This window comes from Nomascus leucogenys, chromosome 22a (assembly GCF_006542625.1).
Source record: "Nomascus leucogenys isolate Asia chromosome 22a, Asia_NLE_v1, whole genome shotgun sequence".
NCBI classification, from domain to species: Eukaryota; Metazoa; Chordata; class Mammalia; order Primates; family Hylobatidae; genus Nomascus; species Nomascus leucogenys.
The window spans coordinates 78042543-78064319 of NC_044402.1; the positions used below are offsets into that span (position 1 = coordinate 78042543).

Sequence of the window (21777 nt, forward strand, 5' to 3'; positions counted from 1 at the left end):
GGGACAGGAAGCAAAGACAGGCAGTGTTTGGCTTGTAACAAACAGAAAAGCCCTATACAAAATGAAGCAGCGCTAATGACGCTTTTACTGTTCCGTGTTCCCTCAGCTCAGAGTGAGTAGGCCAACTGTCCACAGGTCCTTGGATCCAAAACAGTCCCCTACCCAGAGCCTTCATTTCAGCCCATGCATGTTCATTAGGGAAAAGTGAGGGTCCTGGGGTGTGCTCCCTGCCCCACCTCTTTCTTTGTCCTTCCCGTTGCTCTCTCTGCTGCTGACCACGCTTCAAGGTGAAAACCCAGGCATGCTTCCCAGTGCATCCTTGAGATGTTAGGTCTTTCTGAGCTAAAAGAACAAAAGGATGACATGGCTGGACTGAAACTGGCCCTTCAGGCTGCCGTCATTTTGCAGCTGCAGCTGACCTGGAGGTTTAGTTCCTGTCTTCCTTGGCTACCATAACACTGGTAGGGGAGGATGAGGCAGTTGAGGCCAGCAGTCGTTTTTGGTGCAGCTCTTCCCACTTACTTCTGTTTGTAGCTACTGAATCTAGCATGGGCTTCAGTTTCACATTGACCTTCACCAGTGCCTAAAACAAAACAAAACACAGGTGGAGGAGAGAGGAAACAGAGTAACTGACATGATTTTCCACCTTTCATTTATGAGGAGAACGGAAACTGGCTATAGGAAATGAAAGCGATAATTATTTTGGTAAACAAGAGCTATTTACAAGAAGTAAATATGCATTTAACAGCAATATGTTGTATTAATAGAGCCTACTTAGAGAATGAAAAAATAAGACATCACCAGCATGGCTGTGTACAACTCCAGGGGACACCAGCCATGTAGACTCAAATCCTGTTTTACAACTGCATCAAGCAAGACAGGAAACAAAATATCCAGCTCACATATGCCTACTTATGTGTGCATCTTTGCCTGCCATAGAGGGCTCCAGATCTCAATGGACTATGAACTTAAATTTTTACAAAATAATCCTACAATTGCTTTACCATAGATGACTCTGGGTAGACTTACTTGAATAGGAAAGGCCAGGTAAAGTCCTGAAATGAGGAGGTGCTCATTTTTAAAGCTAAAGATCTGGGAGTTGTGCTAAATATACAAAGCATGGAAACATGCATGGAAATAGACATGGCAGAAAGGGAAGCAGTGTGGAAGAGAGTGACAGAGGGATGAAAGGGGGATGAGGGAAGAGGAAATGTAGGGTGTGGCCAGGGGCAGATGGACCACCAGGCTGGTGAAAGTCAGGCTTCAGCATCCTCACTTGTGCCAGACCCTTCTAAGTATATTCTTTTGTGCTTAATTTTGGGGGTGTATGTTTTTAAGAGTCCTCCTGTTCCCAAATGGTATAAGCTTGTCTCACCGCTCCTGGGTTGCCCCTGGTAGTGGAATGAGAGCCTTAAAAGTAAGATGGCTTACTTTAATTTAATGCAAATGAGTCCTTCTTCAGCTTTCATATCAGAGGGCTTCTCCAAGATAGGGGGTAACATGGGGGCAGGGCCGAGGATTTTGTTTCTGAACTGGGACTAGAACAAATTCAAGGAGCTCAGATTAAAGAGCAATAGGTAAATATTTTACAGGTCAGAGGAGCATGGAGTTTACTCTGCCCAGCAGGAAAATTCCACTATTCTCTACTTTACTGATTATTTTCTTTCTTTTAAATGCATGAATATCTACATTTTCCTTATTTTAATTTTTTTTTTACTTTTCATAATGAAAGGCTTCTAACATACTCAACCAGTAAAATATGATCAGCAAAAATATCTACCTTATGTATCTATATGCCAGTAAAGATGAATAATAAGTAAAGCCACCCATGTAAGACATATGTAACAAAGGGTCTAGGAGCCTTTTAATTTTCTGGACAGCTCAATGAAAAGGGAAATAAGATTTTGATGACATTTAACTTTTAGAAACATGGTCTTTGTCCTTTTAAACCATGAGGTTTTGGGGGTTGTTTTAAAAATAATACCTTTTCTTCCCTTCACAGTTATTTTATATATTTTAAGTAACATGTTAGTGTTAGAAAATATAGAAACAATAGATTTAAAAAGTAGGAAATGGAGATAATTTATAATCTCATAACTCAAGAGATAGAAACTACTAACTTTTGGGTTTTGCCTTGAATGGAATCTTTCTATTATGCTTCTAACTGGTTAAATGATCAGAGCATCTAAAATATGGCTCATGCCTGTAATCCCAGCACTTTAGGAGGTTGAGGTGAGTGGATCATTTGAGGTCAGGAGTTTGAAACCGGCCTGGCCAACATGGTGAAACCTCATCTCTACTAAAAATGCAAAAAAAAGAAAAAAAAAAAAAAGCTAGGCGTGGTGGCACATGCCTGTAATCCCAGCTACTTGGGAGGCTGAGGCAGGACAATCGCTTGAACCCCGGAGGCAGAAGTTGCAGTGGGCTGAGATCACACCACTGCATTCCAGCCTGGGCAACAGAGTGAGACTCTATCTCAAAAAAAAAAAATATTATATATATATATATATATGGTATTTTATAATCTCAGTTTAAAAATGGACAGAATCAATGAGAATGTATGGATTTTTAAGCATTCATACTTCTTGGGCCTGTTTTCCATCTCCAGGGTCTGAAAGAAGTATAAAAAGCTGGCATCCCACGTGGATGAGGGGGAGCTTCCGTTAACACCTAACACCTCCTATGTGTTAAACACATTGCCGGCTGCTCTACATACTTCATCTCAGCTATTCCTCACAATGACTGTGCATCTTACAGATGATAAAACATGTCCCCCACATGTTAGGATCATGAATGATCCTTAGTCCTTCCATCACAGGAGGAAGGTAAGAATCCATATAGGAAGTTAGGGGTTCCTTTTTTAATCTTTCCATTTGTTTTGGAAGCTATGGAGAAAACCATTGTTTTTCTCAAGTAAAAGTCAGGGACAGGACACTAGCCTGCCATATAGAATGAAGATATAGAGAAGTCTGCTGAGGATGTAACATAAAAGGGAAGCTCTTAAAGAGTCAAGAAGAAAAACCAAGGAATAATAAGGTACACACCTTGAAATTGTATGGCTTCAACCTTTGTCAATGCACAATTCCAACCAGCTAGTAATTGTATCATTCCTGTTTTTAGAGACTGTGATGGTGATGAGGAGACTGAAGACATGAACTTCTGAAGACACATTGAATGTGATTGCTGTTGTCATCAATTTGGGGTAAGGGTTGACACCAGGACCTTCCTTCTGACTTATTCATACCCATCTCTCCTTTCTTCTCTCTTCTTATCCACCAATTCTATCACCCATCATCTTGCATATGTATACAACTCTCATGAATTCTGACATTGTTATTTGAATATAATCTTATGTCACTTGAGGCCTCCCCATCCCTTTAGACTTGAGATTAGACCTCAAATCTATTTCATGCTCTGGGGGACCTTTCAGACTCCTCCCAGTGATTTCCAAGCCTTACTTCCTTGTACTCTTTGACTTCTTCTTGAGTCTATTTGGCCCTCTTGACTCCATTCTGCATCATTCCTAATGCAGTGTTTCACTTTATTTCCCCTTTTCACAGGAAATCCAATCACCCTCAACATTTTGGATGTCTACTAACTGTACCGAACTTTAGAGGTTGTCATAGGGGAAGTGACTTACCCACTGACTTACTCTTACATACTCCTTTTCATCTCAAAGGGCACAGTCTTTTACCCCATGGAGAGTAACCCAGTTTTCTCCCCAGCCCTAGCTCACTGCTTTTATACAGATCTGGACTGCCAGCCAGCCAGTTTTTTCCCAGGCTCCCCAAAATTCTGACAAATTAAAGTTTGCCTTTCTTGTTGCACTAAGGCCTATAAGGTAGTTTTTATTTTCCTTATAAAGAAATAAATAAAAGAAGGAACACAGAAGTTGTGAGATTATTAGCCCATGGAAAAGTGATTTCCCACTTTATGCTTTGGGTCAGTTAGCTATTTTTTGTTCTGTGGGCAGGGTTATATCCCTGGTCCCATGTAAACACCTTGCAGGTGCATCCCATTCATCACAAGGGGGACAAAAGGTGAACATATCATTAAACCACTATGATTTCAGCACACGTTGTGAAAAGCCTTCTCCAAGCATGACTGTGGTTAGGGAGTAGTCAATAGTAAGTCCTCCAACAGGAAGAATAGCTGTTTTTCTGTTAGAATGCCAGAGTGTATGACTCCAAGCACAACTGCAAACCACCTGTTAGTAAACCTAATTTATCTGCCCAAATAATCCTCTGCTCCAGGGAGTTACATGAATATGAGTAAAATGTAACTAGATGTAAGTTAAGGGAGTGGGGATGGGGGTTGAAAGCCCGATGTTATTAAGACAGAGTATATTCTGTCTCTCTCTTAACAGTGATGTTTCTCACACTAAACATCTAATTTTAAATCAAATTTACTAGTTATTTCATATGATAATAAAACAAAGCAACATTGTAACTCCAGCAGTGATCAAAATCCCCTTTATTTCCATGAGAAAAAATACAGGTGCTTGTTTTCCGCTCAATGCACAGCGTTTTTATTTAGACAATAGTGTGAGGTAGGCACAACTGCCATGGTTTTATTTAGTATAGCTTGGCACCAGCTCCTCTTTACTCTGATCAAGCCTTTTAATTAAACTGACTACTATAATTCCTATGGAAATTAGTGTTTATGTTATTTTCCTGCTACAAAGGCATTTCTCCAGAACTTACTTTTTTTTTAATCCCAGGAGCAAATTGAAATTTTTTTCTGCTTGATATGTAATTAAAAACTCGTTTGATTACAATATTTCTGGCTCTGTTTTACTTATTAAATTCCTGTAATCAGTTTTCTTTTATGAAGCTGCTGGGAAATGATCTCAAAAGCAACACATTTTTTTCTTCCCTGGCAGGTACCCAAGCATTTACTAAATTACATTCATAGCACCTGCCCATGATTCGAATCATTCCACCCATTTATTCCTTAAGCCATTTAAGTTTATTTGGCATAGCCCCAAACAGCTTTCTTCCCTTTATCCTTGCTCTTTTTTCTCCTTCTTGCTTCCTTTGTGTGGAATAAGGAAATTGGGGAGAGAGAAGGGATACATATTTCTCAGAATTCCTCTCTTTGTTTTATATTCTCCTGAAACACAGAATTGCCATACTAGAATATCGTTTTCCTGTGGCCAGGTGCTGGTTCTAGGCAAAGGTAACAAAACTCCTATCTTGAAAACTTACTTTTTTTTCTTCTTCTTCTTTTTTTTTTTTTTGAGATGGAGTCTCGCTCTGTCGCCCAGGCTGGAGTGCAGTGGCGCGATCTCGGCTCACTGCAAGCTCTGCGTCCCTGGTTCAAGCGATTCTCTTGCCTCAGCCTCCCGAGTAGCTGGGACTACAGGCGCCCGCCACCACGCCCAGCTAATTTTTTTGTATTTTTAGTAGAGATGGGGTTTCACCGTGTTAGCCAAGGTGGTCTTCCTCTCCTGACCTCGTGATCCCCCCGCCTCCGCCTCCCAAAGTGCTGGGATTACAGGCATGAGCCACTGCGCCTGGCCGACTTAACTCTTACACTCTAAATTTGTTACAGAAATGCAGTTAGCTGAGAGAATACGGGACTATTAAAATACTAGTAAAGCAAGGGTTTATCCACGAACCTAAATTCCAAGGCTTATGGTGATTATGTGTAGTGAGTCATCAGCAAGAGAATTGCTTCTAGTATTTAAAAGTTTCTCATCAAGTGACACGGGATGGGCTCTGTGAGAATGCTATTGGTCTAGTTTGACTTGCTCCTCAGTGAAAGAGAAGGGAGGAAACTTAGCACCCATCTGATCACTCTCCATATACACACGGAGGAACTCTAAAAGTTATATATGCGGCTGCATCATCCTCAAGACACCTGACTCTCTTCTGTGGCATCCCTGCTGCGTGACCACGCAGCCACCGTTGAAACCCATTCAGAGGCAGTGCTTGCACCACCTCCCAGGGGAGTCCATTTAGTTTTTGATTGTTGTTTTTAAAATGTTGTTCCTTTATGTTGAACTGAAATCTATACTCCTGTAACTTCTACCTAGTGGTTCTAATCCTTAGGGTGCTCTCTCTTTAAACCAGAATTTTCTTTAGTAGTGTAGGACTGATAACTCAGGTTTTGTTTCAAGTGTAGGTTAGAGTTGGTGCTAACCTAAAAACCCTATTTGGGATGCAGTGCTTCTCCCTTGGGGCAACCTTTTGACATCACTGGGGCCCCAAGTTCCTTCCAGTTCCCTCCTGGCCCATCACAGACAGGACCTGGGATACTTGCCCCACTATGGGACACAGCCTGGGCATCTGGTCATCTAGGTGGCCGAGGGACCCCACTTCTTTCCTGATTTCATTCACACTCCATTGTTGAGTTCTCTTGTGACCAGCATATACAGTTTATTCCGTATTTTATTTATGTTTTGAATAAGGAACACATTCACATAGTTCCGTGGATACAAAAGGGTACAAAGGTGCAATATAAAATCTCCCTTCTACTATTTCCCAGACACTCAGTTTCCTCCCCTAGAGGCAACAGATGTTTTCAGTGTCTTGAGTAGATAATCAAGAAAAATTTTCTGAATATGTAAGCACATAAATATATTTGCCCCTTTTAGGCCGGGCGCGGTGGCTCACGCTTGTAATCCCAGCACTTTGGGATGCCGAGGTGGGAGGATCACGAGGTCAGGAGATCGAGACCAGCCTCAACATGGAGAAACCCCGTCTCTACTAAAAATACAAAATTAGCCGGGCTTGGTGGTACATGCCTGTAACCCCAGCTACTTGGAGAGGCCAAGGCAGGAGAATGGCGTGAACCTGGGAGGCAGAGCTTGCAGTGAGCCGAGATTGCACCACTGCACTCCAGCCTGGGCGACAGAGACCCTGTCTCAAAAAAAAAAATATATATATATATAAAAAATATATATTATATATATTATATAATATATATAATATTTATATATAATATAAATATTATATATAACATATAATATATGATATATTATATATCATATTATATATAAATATAATATATAATATAATATATAATTATATATAATATTTATATATAATATATTATATAATATATATAATATTATATATAATTATATATGATATAATATATATTATATATTATATATATTTTATATATCTATATATTTGCCCCTTTTTACAAATGGCAGTACACCATACAGATTGATCTGCACTTTGCCTTTTATTCTTAATATATCTTGGGAAAACCTCATATCAATACAAAATTAGATTTCCTCATTTTTTATGGCTACCTAGTATTCCACTGCTGTCAAAATTTGTTTAACCAGTTCCTTTTTGATGGAACCCAAAGGTTGTTTATATTTGGCCATTACAAATAATGCTGTAATGGATATCCTTGTACATAGCCTCTCTATAGGTATGAAGTTTATCAGAGAGTCAAATTCTAGAATGGGTATTGCTGGGTCAAAGGGAATGTGTATTTGTATTTTGGTAGATATTACTAAATCAACGAATATAATTTTACTTAAGATATATAGCAGGATTTTTATATTATTCATACTAACAAAAGAGAGGGAACAGAAACTATAGCTACTGTTTAGATTAAGGCCTTGGAAAGATAGTGTGAGGGTGGGTAGAGCTAAGAAGGATACACAAATCTAGAATTTGATCCCTCTCTTCTCTGTATACTCCAGATGCTAATTTCTACATAGTACACTTGGTATCACTGAACCATCACAATCATGTTGTCCAGAAGGTTTTGGTTTTACTCCCTCTCTGAAAGAAACTCCCCAAATGATACTTGAATCTACTGAAATCTCTTACAGCAAATCAATCATTTTTGACCAGTTACAGGTGTTTTCAGTGTGTTTCATGGACTCTTACTGTCATTAGCAAACTTTTACTGAATGCTTAGTTGGTGTCAGATGTAATAAGTGCTTAACACTGTCAAATAATTTTCTCAGGAACTTTATAAAATGGTTACTATTATTATCCTTTTTATATATATAATTGAGAAAAACCAAGGCCTGGATGAAGAACTCACTCGCGGTCATTCACTTGGTAAGTGAAGAACTGAAACTGCAGGGTTTCTCTACCTCAGTACTACTGATGTTTTGGGTTAGATAATTCTTTATGGTGGGGGCCGTCTTTTGCATTATAGAATGCTCTAGAAGCCAGTAGCATCCCTCTCCAAAGTTGTGACCACCAAAAATGTCTCCAGATATTGCCAGATGTCCTCTGGGGAGCAGCATCTTCCCAGTTAAGAACCACTGCTCTGCTGCCTCTAAGCATTATCTCATCTCCATCAGGTCTTCAATGAACTCAGCTTTCCCTCAAATAGAAGGAGGAATAAAAGTAACTAGCTACAGTCTGAACCCCAACAGCATCTCTGGTAGCAGAGAAGGAAAGACTTCTTCTTGGGCCAAATACATACTCTTCCTCACCTCCTTTTTCTGAAGACATTTAGGAAGGAGAAATAAGAGGAGTTTCTATATATTGAACGTTCACTTTGCTGGGCTAGGGCCAGGGCCTAAAGGCCATTAGCTCATAAAATCTCCACAGCAGTCCCACGAAGTAGGTACTTTTATCATCTTCACTTTATAGATAAGGAAATTGAGGTTCACTTAGGTTAAGTGCCTTGTCCATGGTCATATAGTGAGAGATGGAGCCAGGATTTTTACCTAAGTCTTTCTGACTCTAACGCATTGTGTGAAAAATTCCTTCCCTAGAGAACTAATCCTTCGCCACTCAGCTCACATTCTGTCTTCTCTGTGAAGTCTTCTCTGGTCTTCTGGTATGGAACCAGAACTCTCCTTCCTTAGGCATGCCTGTAGCACACTCTGCATCTCTCCAATTCTATCTATCACACTGAAAATGTCTTTGTATTTTTTTGCAGTTCTTCAAAGATCCTGTCTTCTGGATTGTACTTTTTTCTCTTTGTACTTGTCTTTTTTCCCCCTTCTGGCTCCTTTTAAGCCAAGTTTTAAAAGTGCTGGTTTTCAGCAATTTGATTCTCATGTGCGTTGCTGTAGTGTCCTTCATGTGTCTTCTGCTTGGCTTCATTGAGAATCTTGGTTCTGTACATTTATTTCCACCACCCTGTCTTCAGCTATGTTTTACGTCTGTCTTTTCCCTCTGGGACTCTAATCATACATATTTAGCCATTGGTGTTGTCTCACAGCTCAAATGATGCTCTGCTCATTTCTCTTCCATCTTTTCTATATCATTTTGGATAGTTTCTGTTGCTGTCACTGAGTTTTTCTTTTGCAGGGCTTAATCTGCTATGGATCTCATCTACTATATATATAATTTTTTTTTTTCTTTTTTTGAGATGGAGTCTTGCTCTGTCACCCAGGCTGGAGTGCAGTGGTGCTCACTGAAAGCTCCGCCTCCTGGGTTCACGCCATTCTTCTGCCTCAGCCTCCTGAGTAGCTGGGACTACAGGCGCCCGCCACCTTGCTGGGCTAATTTTTTGCATTTTTAGTAGAGACCGGATTTCACCGTGTTAGCCAGGATGGTCTCGATCTCCTGACCTCATGATCCGCCCGCCTCGGCCTCCCAAAGTGCTGGGATTATAGGCGTGAGCCACCGCACCCGGCCTACTTTGTTTTTTTTACCTCAAAAATTAGAGTTTTCATTCCTAGAAGTTTGATTTGGGTCTTTTTAATATCTTCCATGACCCCTTAATCATGCTCAATCTTTCGTCTACCCTCTGAAATATCTAAGTATAATAACTATCTTAATGTCTTTTTCTACCAAGTCTATGGTCTATATAATTTCTGAATTTGTATTGATTGATTTTTCTAATTATTATGGGTCAGATGTTTTTGCTTCTTTGCATGCTTGGTAATTCTTGATGAATATCAGACATTGTAAAGTTTATATTGTTGGGTGATGGATTTTTTTTTGGTTGCTTTAAGGCTTTTTCAGTTTTGTTCTGGAATATAGTTAGGTTATTTGGAAATAATTCAATTCCTTTGAGGCTTGCTTTTCAGCTGTGCAAGCTGGGTCCAAAGCAGCCTTTATTTGTGGAGGGCTAATTTGCTCCCACTACTGATGCAATACCCTTCTGAGAACTGTATCCAATGCCTCATGTATTTCAAGGCTTTTCTTGGGTACTCTGGCTGGCAGGAGCATGGACTATTTTCCCCAGTCTGTGTGACCCCTGTGGATCACTTTACTTGCTCCTTTTTGCTTCAGCCTCAGTAGTTTCCTCACATGGATATGATGAACATCACTAACCTGAAGACTCAAAGTGGCCCTCTGCAGATCTCTGGAGCTTTTTCTGTGCAGTCCTCTCTTCTCTCTTACTCTTCCCTGGGAACTGTAACCTCTTTGGCCTCCCTAGACTCCTAGCTCTGCCTCTTTAACTCAGCGAGATCACTGGGCTCTGCCTGCATTCCCCCTGCCTGTGCCATGGCCTAGAAATTCTCTCCAGGCAACAAGCTAGCACAGTTGTAGGACTCACTGCATCCATTCCCCTCACTCAGGAACCACTGTATTATGTTGTCTGTTGCCCATTGTCTGAAAAGTGTTGTTTCATATATTTTTCAGGTTTTGGGTTTTTTTGTTTTGTTTTGTTTTGGCCCCTGTTAATAATGGCTAGTAGTAGAGGTCCCTTATCAGGGGTTTTAAAAACTCTGTCTTGCTTAGTATCCCACAAGCTCAGAGACAGAGAGTGGAAACAAGGCCTTTTATCTTTGTATCTTCAACATCTGGCACCGTGACCCCAGGAAGCAGCAGCCTCTCCTCCATTCCTCCCCATAGAACAGTGGCAGGAAGAAGGGTTAAGGCTAGGATAGCCACCAGTGGCTGAGAGTGGGGTTAGGATGTTCTGACCTGCTACAAAATCCTGCTGTAAAAACACACCTAGAATGAGCCACTTGGGGAATGGATATATTTTCTCTTATTACCATTATTCCTGGGCCTTTGTTTTTATCAGTTTGCCAACCTGCTAGGAGCCAGATCCTGGCCTTGGTGTTTCTCTGCCATCATGGTCCACATCTGTTATCATCTGGCTCAGTTTATGCTTATTGGTTGACCACAGTTACTTCTTGGAACCCAGCTGCTGGATAGATAGAGCAGATGTGGAACAAGGGAGGAGCAGAGAGAAGTCATGCTCTTAGAAGAAGTGAGCACTCCTATACTCTGTTGTTGGAAAGGAGCATAGAGGAACCCCATCAAATTAAAACCCCATCAAATTTGAACCTGAAAATGTCCAATTGTGTCTTTAATATATTTTTTTAAAACTTTGAGGAAACTGTCCGGCCATTTATTAAGAAAAAAAGACATTTATTAAGAAAAAAAAGGACAAAGATAGAAGATGGTTTTGGCCTCCTATTGTTGAAGTCTATTTCCAGAGTTGCTAGTGACATCACAGTATTTTTTGCCTTCTCTTACCCCCACCTTACCCAAGAGAATCAGAAACTAAGTGACACAATATACTGTAGAGGAGAAAGAACTTAGAGTATTTTTTCAATGTTGATTTTTAAAACTATAAAGTTAGACTTGGAACTTATCTTACATTTCTGTTTGAGGCAGCATATTCCTGTTATGAGGTCGTGATCACTTTACTACCATGATTATTCCCTTTCTGGATGAAAATATAAAAAAAATCATTGGAAGTTGGTATTTTGAAATGGAAAATCACCGATGATATGACCAACTGTTATCATCTCTGCTCAGATTCTTCAGCAGGAGGGACAAGAGAACATGCAAATGGTGGCAGACCCTGAAATTCTCATGAATTCGTGTGCCTGTCCAACAGTTACAGATGCAAAGAGCATCTTCAAGAAACAGCTTCCTGTTCAAGGTGTATGACTTCAGAGACAGGTAGCCAATTGTGGGAGCAGATCCTAAGTTATAAATTAGTGAATTGTTGAACTGCTAATCCCTCTTAGGTCCAAAGGTCAAGATTATTCATGATTTAATCTGAGATACTCCCCAATTTTACATGCCACACCTCAGTGCTGCAGTTGGCTGGAAATCACTTTGGCTTTCCAGCCTTCTAGTTTTTTATGGGTTGTAGAGGCCAGAAACTCAGTGAATGGACTGTTTACAAGTGAATTCCTCACCTTCCCTCAAGCCTTCCTCTTAGGTTTACTCCGTCAGGGAACTGGGCATTATCATCTATCCAGCTGTCCTACCCAGAAATCCATGGGTCATCCATGACATCTTCCTCTTCCCCTTACATCCAATCTGTCACAAAAGTCCTGTCAATTCCACTTCCAAAGTGTCTTTGAACATGATTCTCTTGCCATTTCCATAACCTTGGTTTAGGCTACCATCATCCCCCTGACTGTTTTAAATCTGCTGCAGCCTCCTAACCAGTCTCCCAGCCTTCCTCCACCACTGTCCAATCGACACTCCATATTGAAGCCACCACGGAGCAGTCAATCAGAAACACAAACCTGAGCTTGCCATTCACTTCTCTGAGACTTTCAGTGGCTCCTATTTGATATGAGTATGCTCATCATCGCAAGTCCAAATCCCTCAATGTGGCCTATAAGACCCTATCAGAAAAGAGTATTGTGGTAGTAAGAGAGAATGAAATCCAGAAACAAAACAAAACAGAAACAAAACCATAAAGACTGATGGAAAACTTGGGTTATGGTACAAAAACAGAACTTTGAAATGCCAAAATAATCCCACCAAGTTTTCTAGAAATCCTGAAGTACACATCTTTATATGCATTTTCACATTTTACTGAGTCAAAAAAAAAAAAAAAAAAGCTAGACTCCACATGGTGCGTTTGGCAGGAGAGAGCTGAAGTGTTAGTTACTATATGTGAGAGCAGATGGAGCTGGCTGTGGAGTCCAGATGGGAGGCAGCAAACAGACTCCTCCCAAACCTCACTCCTTCCCTCCCCAGTTCAATGGCTTTTGAAACTCAAGGTTGTGTAAAAATTAATTTGCATTAAATTGCTTAAGATAATGTATTAACTACCATAGAAGGCTTCCAGCAGTTTTTAAAACTTGCTTTGAAAAACAAATAATCAAGCTATAATGGTGAACACAGAAGGAAGCCCAGACTTCCTTGGATGTTTTTAAGCATTCACATTAAAAATACCAGCATTAAAACATATCTTTTTTGTGTTATTTGCAGAAGTTGGAAAATTAATAATAATTATTTATGTAGGTTACATATGTAACTGTGTAAGACACTGTGGTATATTTGTGCTTCATATAGTTTATCTCATTAAATTCTCAAAACTACCAGGTATGTGCATTATCAACCCATTTTAGAGAGGAGAAAATCAGGCTCAGAAAGGCTACATAATTTGCCTGGGGCCACAGAGCCAGGGTTTGGTCCCAGGTCTCTGACTCCAGAGCCCAAGTTAGTAACCACCTACCATATGCGTAATGCTGGCATGTGAGTTTGAATAGGACAGCCTGCTGGTTAGAATTATGAATGAAAAGTGCATTTCTAGATAGGAATTGCCTGTTTATCTTCAGGAATATCTCATTAGCTAATAAATGTTTTCCTTAACAGACTCAAGTGCTGCTGTGCTCTCAGATACGTTCATATGACATAGGTCTATGGGGTCAAGATTGGTCAGAAGGCAAGTAAGAGGCAGAGTCACCCTGGAAAAGAGTGAACAGGGTTCAAGGTTACCTACATACAAGGCAGAAGTTTGGCAACACGACCAAGGGTGAAATAATAAGAAAAGACTTAGGCAGAGGCAAGGACTTAAATAGCTGATTCAGTGGGTTCGTAACAGCTGAGTTCTTCTCAGACTAGAAAACAATGGCGTTTAAAGGGCTCTAGCTTTATAATTCCTGCTCTGTTTAAGGACATGGTCATTCATTCTGCCAGAACTGTGGTATCCCTAGCAGAGTTTGCTAGTTGCCTACCCAATACACGTTTTAATTTACCCTGAGCTTAGGAATGGCCAGGGAGATGTAAGCAGAATTCATAAAGGCTCAGAGAAAACTCTTTAAATGGGGCTTATTCTGCTGGGAGGTGCATTCTCTTGCCCTTGTCCCTATCTGTTTCTTGCTGTTGGAATATTGATATGGTTTGGCTGTCTCCCCAACCAAATCTCATCTTGGATTGTAATTCTCATAATTGTAACCTCTGCCTAGGTTTTAGACGTGACATGTCATGGGAGGAACCCAGTGGGAGGTAATTAAATTATGGGGGCAGGTCTTTCCCATGCTATTCTCGTGATAGTGAATAAATCTCACGAGATCTGATAGTTTTAAAAATGGGAGTTTCCCTGTACAAGCTCTCTCTCTTTGCCTGCTGCCATCCATGTAAGATGTGACTTCTTCCTCCTTGCCTTCCATCATGACTGTGAGGCCTCCCCAGCTGCATGGAACTGTAAGTCCCTTAAACCTCTCTTTCTTTTGTAAATCACCCAGTCTTGGGTATGTCTTTATCAGCAGTGTGAAAACGGACCAATACAGTAAATTGGTACCAGTAGAGTGGGGCATTGCTGAAAAGACACCCAAATATGTGGAAGCAACTTCAGAACTGGGTAACAGGCAGAGTTTGGAACAATTTGGAGGGTTCGGAAGAAGACAGGAAAATGTGGGAAAGTTTGGAACTCCCTAAAGGTTTGTTGAGTGGCTTTGACCAAAATGCTGATAATGATATGGACAATGAAATCCAGGCTGAGGTGGTCTCAGATGGAGATGAGGAACTTGTTGGGAAGTGGAGCAATGGTGACTCTTGTTATGTTTTAGCAAAGAGACTGGTAGCATTTTCCCCCTGCCCTAGAGATTTGTGGAACTTTGAACTTGAGAGAGATGATTAAGGGTACCTGGCAGAAGAAATTTCTAAGCACCAAAGCATTCAAGAGGTGACTTGGGTGCTGTTAAAGGGCATATGAAACACAGCATAAAAGTTTGGAAAATTTGCAGGCTGACAATGCAATAGAAAAGAAAACACCATTTTCTGAGGAGAAATTCAAGCCAGCTGCAGAAACTTGCATAAGTAATGAGGAGCTGAAAGTTAATCCCCAAGACAATGGGGAAAATGTCTCCAGGCCATGTCAGCAGTCTTCACAGCAGCCCCTCCCATCACAGGCCCAGAGTCCTAGGAAGAAAAATGGCTTCGTGGGCCAAGGCTAGGGTCCCCCTGCTATGTGCAGTCTAGGACTTGGTGCTCTGCATCCCAGCCACTCTAGCCATGGCTAAAATGGGCCAAGGTACAGCTTGGGCAGTAGCTTCAGAGGGTGCAAGCCCCAAACCTTGGCAGCTTTCATGTGGTGTTGAGCTTGCAAGTCCACAGAAGTCAAGAATTGAGGTTTGGGAATCTCTGCCTAGGTTTTAGAGGATGTACGGAAATGCCTGGATGTCCAGAAAGAAGTCTGCTGCAGGGGTGGGGCCCTCATGGAGAACCTCTGCTAGGGCAATATGGAAGGGAATGTTGGGGGGAGCCCCCACACAGAGTCTCCACCTGGGCATTGCCTAGTGGAGCTGTGAGAAGATGGCCACCATCCTCCAGACCCCAGAATGGTAGATCCACCGACAGCTTGCATTGTGCACCTGGAAAAGCTGCGGATTCTCAATGCCAGCCCCTGAAAATAGCTGGGAGGGAGGCTGTACCCTACAAAGCCACAGGGGCAGAGCTGCCCAAGACCAAAGGAACCTACCTCTTGCATTAGCATAACCTGGATGTTAAAACTCTTGTTTTAACATGGAGTCAAAGGAGATAATTTTGGAGCTTGAAGATTTGACTGCCCCACTGGATTTCAGACTTGCATGGGGCCTTTAGCCCCTTTGTTTTGGCCAATTTCTCCCATTTGGAATGGGTGTATTTATCAAATGCCTATACCCCCATTTTATCTAGGAAGTAACTAACTTGCTTTTGATTTTACTGGCTCATAGGCAGAAGGGATTTGCTTTATCTTAGGTGAGACTTTGGACTGTGAACTTGTGAGTTAACGCTGAAATGAGCTAAGGCTTTGGGGGACCGTTGGGAAAACATGATTGGTTTTGAAATGTGGGGATATGAGATTTGGGTGGGGCCCGTGGTGGAATGATACAGTTTGGCTGTGTCCCCACCAAAATCTCATGTTTAATTGTAACTCCCACAATTCCCACATGTCGTGGGAGGAACCCAGTAGGAGGTAATTGAATTATGTGGCCAAGTCTTTCCCATGCTGTTCTCATAATATTGAGTAAGTCTCAGAAAGTCTGACAGTTTTAAAAATGTGAGTTTCCCTGCACAAGCTCTCTCTCTTTGCCTGCTGCCATCCATGTAAAATGTGATGCTCCACCTTGCCTTCCACCATGATTGTGAGGCCTCCCCAGCAACATGGAACTGTAAGTCCATTAAACCTTTCTTTCTTTTGTAAATCAACCAGTCTTGGGTACGTCTTTATTAGCAGTGTGAAAACAGACTAATACAAATACGCACATGATAGTTGGAGGCAGAATGGCCATCTTGTGACTATGAGGCAAACTTGACTATGACAGCCATGTGCTAAGGAAAGATAAAGGAGAACTAGGTTTCTTTATCTTTTTCTTTCTTTTTTTGTTTTTACATAGAGTCTCACTCTGTCACCCAGGCTGGAGTGCAGTGGCGCAATCTTGGCTCACTGCAACCTCCACCTCCTGGGTTCAAGTGATTCTCTTGCTTCAGCCTCTCTAGTAGCTGGAATTTCAGGTGTGTGCCACCAGGCCTGGTTAGTTTTTGTATATATATAATTTTTTTAGTAGAGACAGGGTTTAACCACGTTGGCCAGGCTGGCCATGAACTCCTGACCTGAAGTGATTCACCACTTTGGCCTCCCAAAGTGCTGGCATTACAGGCATGAGCAACCATGCCTGGCCAAGAACTAGGTTTCTGATGGCCATGGAACTGTTATATAATAGCAGTATAGCATTGGCTTTTCTAGATTATTTTTATTTTTTACTAGGAGCTAAATATAATTCCTAAATGAGAAAATTGATTTCATATTGTAGGTCTCTATTTTCTGACTACCTGTGCAGGTGGCACAGTGTTTTGGGCATCTTGATACTCAAAGATAAGGCTTAGTATGAAGGCATATTAGCTCATTAGAATCCAACACAAGAATAATTCAGATTTGCAGTTGGAATATTAAGGGCATAGTCTACCCAAGTTATAACAAAAGATGATGTTTGTAGCATCAATATCTAATATCCTGTAAGCTAATTATAGTATTAGTAATAAGTTAGGAAGAGACCATTTTTTTCCCCAAGATTTGAAGCAGATTAGTCATGCATGTAAAAGTGAAAATGCAACAATGCTTTACAGCAGTTTTATCTCCTTCTTTCTTTTCTCTTTCCAGTTCCTTCCTGACCTCTCAAGTTACTTGTCTTGCTTATTTATATGCACAAGAGATTCTTTTGTGGAAAATAATATTCACAAATGACATTAACATTCTGAATTAATGAGGCAGGAATGTTAGTCTTTTTGTATTAACTGCATTGTTATTTCCATAACGTAGGGCAAGAGTCTGAAACTAAAATGTTTACAGGGCCAGGCCACTAAAGTTAATGAATGAAATAGGCTGCATGATAGAGTTGGGAGTGGTGGGAACTATGGCAAACTGGACATTTTACAATTTTAAAAACTGTATTCAACTGAATGAAACATGTCTGTGAGCTGAATCTATTCTGTGGGCCACCTGTTTGCTTGCTGTGATAGAAGGTAAAGCACATCTTGCTAACATGAATTAACTACTGAGTATTCATGTGCCCTATGTTCCAGGAGCCATACTTGGAGTTCTTCATATGTGAGCTGATTACAACTCAGAATGGTGCTGTGAGATAGCTATTATTGGCTCTGTTTTGACAGATGTGGAACCTGGAATTGGAAAAACTAAGTTAAAGAGCCAAAGTTTACATGGTTAAGTACACAGCAGAGCTGAAATGTCAGTCCAGGCTTGGCTGAGTACAATGCTCATGGTGTCTTTACATCAGGGGTCTCAACTGGAACACTAGTAACAATGGGTGTCTTACACCTTACTGCAGTGTTGAGGACAATGGTGCAACTTTTTTTGTTCTATGTCTCTGACACTGGTTCAGAATAGATTCACAGGAAAGTGGGGGTCTTGCTGAGTAAAGAAGAAACACCACTTCCCAAACATTAGATGTAGTCTGTGCATCTTTTATCTGGGATTCATCTACTCTACCCTGCCCTGGGAAAATAAAACAAGAGTTATAGGTTGTAAAGGACAGGCAAGCCTAAAGACAGCTCATGTAAATGGGAGCAAGAAGAACAGTTTCTTGTGTTATAATGAGCCCCTCCAGGATGCTGTCCTTGGTTATCCTGTTGGTTGGATTTTCAGAGCAGTCTGGTAGCTAATCAATCATGTTCATTGTGTAGGCAACTTTTGACTTGGAAGGAATGGCTGCTGACCCAGAAGCCACAGCCTTTGATGAATGGGGCTTCATACAAGAGGTGGTTGGAACATGTAACTAAAAAGCAGCCACATGGTTATAATCCACTTTTCCATATACTGGAATGTTTTCTGCTAATACCATGCCACCTGAAATTTCATAGAAATATATAAAACTCTATTATTTTTTCAAATTTCAATGTGTAAAAGGATCACTTAAAACTTTCAGTTTATTGAGCTGCAAACATTCATTCACTGTACATTTTTTGTATATTTCCCACGTGCCTCAAGTTCTAGGATTTCCCAAAATAATGGATAGGGTGTCTGTGTGGGAATGGGTTTACAAATACAGAATTGCAAATATCTGTCCTTGGTGCAAATGGTGCTCTGTGTAGGTCACTATAGGACCTCAAAGAATGGATTCTAGAATATTCTACTAGCACTGGTTCTAAATTTTTAGCTTATATTTGAGAGTGCCAAAAGAGTTAAAAAGAGTCCTAATTATACACACTAATGAACTGCTTAGTGAGCACCGTGCAAATATGATGACTACTGAGCATTTCTTGCGAGAGTTTAAAGGTGGCTTCCTGTCTAGCACCAGACAGTGCTCAGTTCTGAGACAGGGAGGAACCATCAAGCCCATGAATCCCAATGTCCCAGATCTACAGAGGACCAGACCCAAAGCATCCAGGAGAAATGCTTTGTCTTTAGGTAAAGATCCTTGGGGGATAAAAATCCTTTATTATGTTGGTGGTCTCTCTCCCTATGGCAAGGGAAACTTCTTTTTCTTAATTTTACAGCCTAATAAAGACAGTGGGCCAGCCTCAGTAGCTCATGCCTGATCTTCGGGAGGCTAAGGTGGGAGGATCGCTTGAGACCAGGAGTTCAAGACCAGCCTGGACAACACAGTGAAACCCCATCTTTACAGAAAAATTTAAAAATTAGCTTGGTGTGTTGGTGTGCACCTGCAGTCCTAGCTACTTAGGAGGCTGAGGCAGGAGGATTTATTGAACTCAGGAGTTCAAGGTCACAGTGAGCTGTGGTAGCACCACTGCACTGTAGCCTGGATAACAGAGTGAGACCCTGTCTCCAAAAGAGTGACAATTTTGAGATAATAAAAATATAGAAAGGGAATATGTTACATATACCACTAGGTATATGTCTGAGGAGGATATTGTATCATTAGCTGGCCTTCTCTTTGTCCTAGAAAGGGGCCAATCTGTCTACTGGACAGCCCGGTAGAAGGTATGTTATTGTGGCTCTTCTTTAATTACATTGCTAACTCCCCAAAAGCTAAAGATATGGGAAAAGTTTGTTTGGGTAGGCACAGAGGGACCAATATTTTCAATAGTTTTATCTCATTTTTAGAGTGCAGTTTAAGAGGGAACATAATAATTTTATAAATTAAACTTCCTAATGGGCAACATTTTCTATCCTTTAAATGTTGGAAAGTTTCATATTAATTTAACTCTCGAACATTGACCATGTAAAATTAAATAAGCAGCCAGTAAAAAGACAAACCAGATTTCCTTTTGAACTAAATTCTAAAGCTTATATGAAAAAATAAGAATACCTAGAAAATACTGAAAAAGAATAATGAGGAAGGTGAAACTAGGATTACGAGACATTAAAATATATTATAAAGTGATATTAATTAAAATAGTATAACTAGGCAGATAGGTCAATAGAACTGACAGAAAGACTAAAAATAGAACCAAAGTTAAGGGAATCAGTATAACAGTGACCATTCAAATCATAAGGAATGAGTTCAGTCAAAAACTGATGTGAAGAAAACTAGGTAAGATAAATAACAAACTTGGAAAAATATTTGTCACCTTTGCAAATAATAAGGGTTTATTTCTTTAATAGATAGTGAGCTCCTATGGATCAGTAAGAAAATAGCACTAGTTCAATAGAAAAATAGGCAAAAATATAAAGCATTTACAGAAGAAATACAAATGGCTTCTAAGTAAATAAATCTATACTAAAAATATGATCATACTTATTTATAATATGGAAAATGCTAATTAAAACTATAATGAGATAGATTTTATACCTATTGTATTAGCAAAATTGAAATTTGGTAATATATTGTGTTGGTAAGGGCATAGAGAAATAGGCATCTCAGACATTACTGGTAGGAATGTAAATTGGTTCAAACTCCACAGAGAGAAATTTGGCGATATCTATCACAATCTCAAATGCTTATATGCCAAATGCCCAGTTATCTCATTTCTGGGTATTTCTCCTACAAATAAAGTATGAAAATTGTGTATTTACAAGAATATTTATTGCACATTGTTTACAACAGCAAACAATTAGACACAACATCAATGTCCATAAATAATTAATTAATTGTTGTTTAAATAATTTATTTTTCATCTTTAAAATCTAATACTATGCAGCCATCAAAAAGAATGAGACATCTTCTGCATGGAGACCGAAAAGAATAATCTAAAAAATAAATTAAGTGTAAAGAAGCAAGATACGGAGCAGGATATACACTATGCTCATATATGTTCACAGATACATATGCTTGTTTTGCTTATTTATATGCATAAGAGACCTGGTGCTTATTTATATGCACTTACACCTAGATACATATGTGTGAGCATAGTATATATAGATACATGCATATGCACTATATTTACATAGAAAACAATGTATAAGCATTATGTATTAAAAACAGTGTTAAAACACACTGTATCCATGTATTTATATAAACTGTCTTTAGAAGCATACACAGGAGTTGGTTAACAGTGGTTGCCCCAGTGAAAGGAACTGGGTGACTTGCAAAAAGGAGTGTGAGGGAGGATCTCTCTTCTCTGATAATTTGTGCCTTTTGTACTTTGTGAATTGTGTTCACTGAGGGTGTCTAAACTATTTAGCAATAAAAAATTTAAAAGTCTATCATGAACAGATAAAGGAAATAGCAATCTTTGGTCATGTGTTAGAAGTATTAAGTCATCTGATTGGTTAAAAAAGGCTTACAAGTACAGGGGCAAAACGGAGAAATGCTTATTTCCACAAAGATCAAAAAAAGTAGTGCTTTACCACCATAATTCAAAAATAATTTTAATACCTCAATGTATGTTGCAATAACATTGTGTATAAATAAACACCTCCCTCCTCCTACTCCCCCATCCACATCACAAATAAAGGCTGACTACCTCATTGCCCCTCAACATTTCCTCTGAAAAGCGATCAATGTCTCCTGCTTGGCCATTAAATAGATTTTGAAAAACTCTTCAATCCGTATCAGTCTCATATCCTTATTTAGTTCCTCAAATTTGCCCTCAGCTGGGAATTCTGCAGGCAACTGTGATTCTGTTGTGTTCACCACTCATTTGAAGGGTCCCATCCATCATCATTTCTAGTCCTTTTCTGATGCAATGTAGCTTGTTCTTTGTCTTTCTTATAAACTGAATGGCTGTTAAATTATCCATTTATCTTTCTTCAGATTTTCTGTTCAGTTTCTCAGGCCCTATCAGG

The 21777-nt window shown here is 40.0% G+C and overlaps 1 protein-coding gene across 3 annotated transcripts in view; it reads right to left on the bottom strand.

Moving 5' to 3' along the window:
* The window catches only part of PDE11A (phosphodiesterase 11A), a 428560-nt gene continuing 406783 nt past the window's right edge, over positions 1 to 21777 (bottom strand). Inside the window, exons 19-20 of one of the 3 annotated variants that reach the window (XM_030803549.1) lie at positions 420 to 583; positions 68 to 342 (exon numbers count right to left, since the gene is read on the bottom strand). In XM_030803549.1, coding sequence (XP_030659409.1) covers positions 428 to 583 — 156 coding nt within the window. In that variant the 3' untranslated portion in view covers positions 68 to 342; positions 420 to 427. Of the gene's footprint in view, positions 584 to 21777 lie in introns of all 3 variants that reach the window. The other 2 variants (XM_003253771.4, XM_030803550.1) reach the window with 2 other exon arrangements.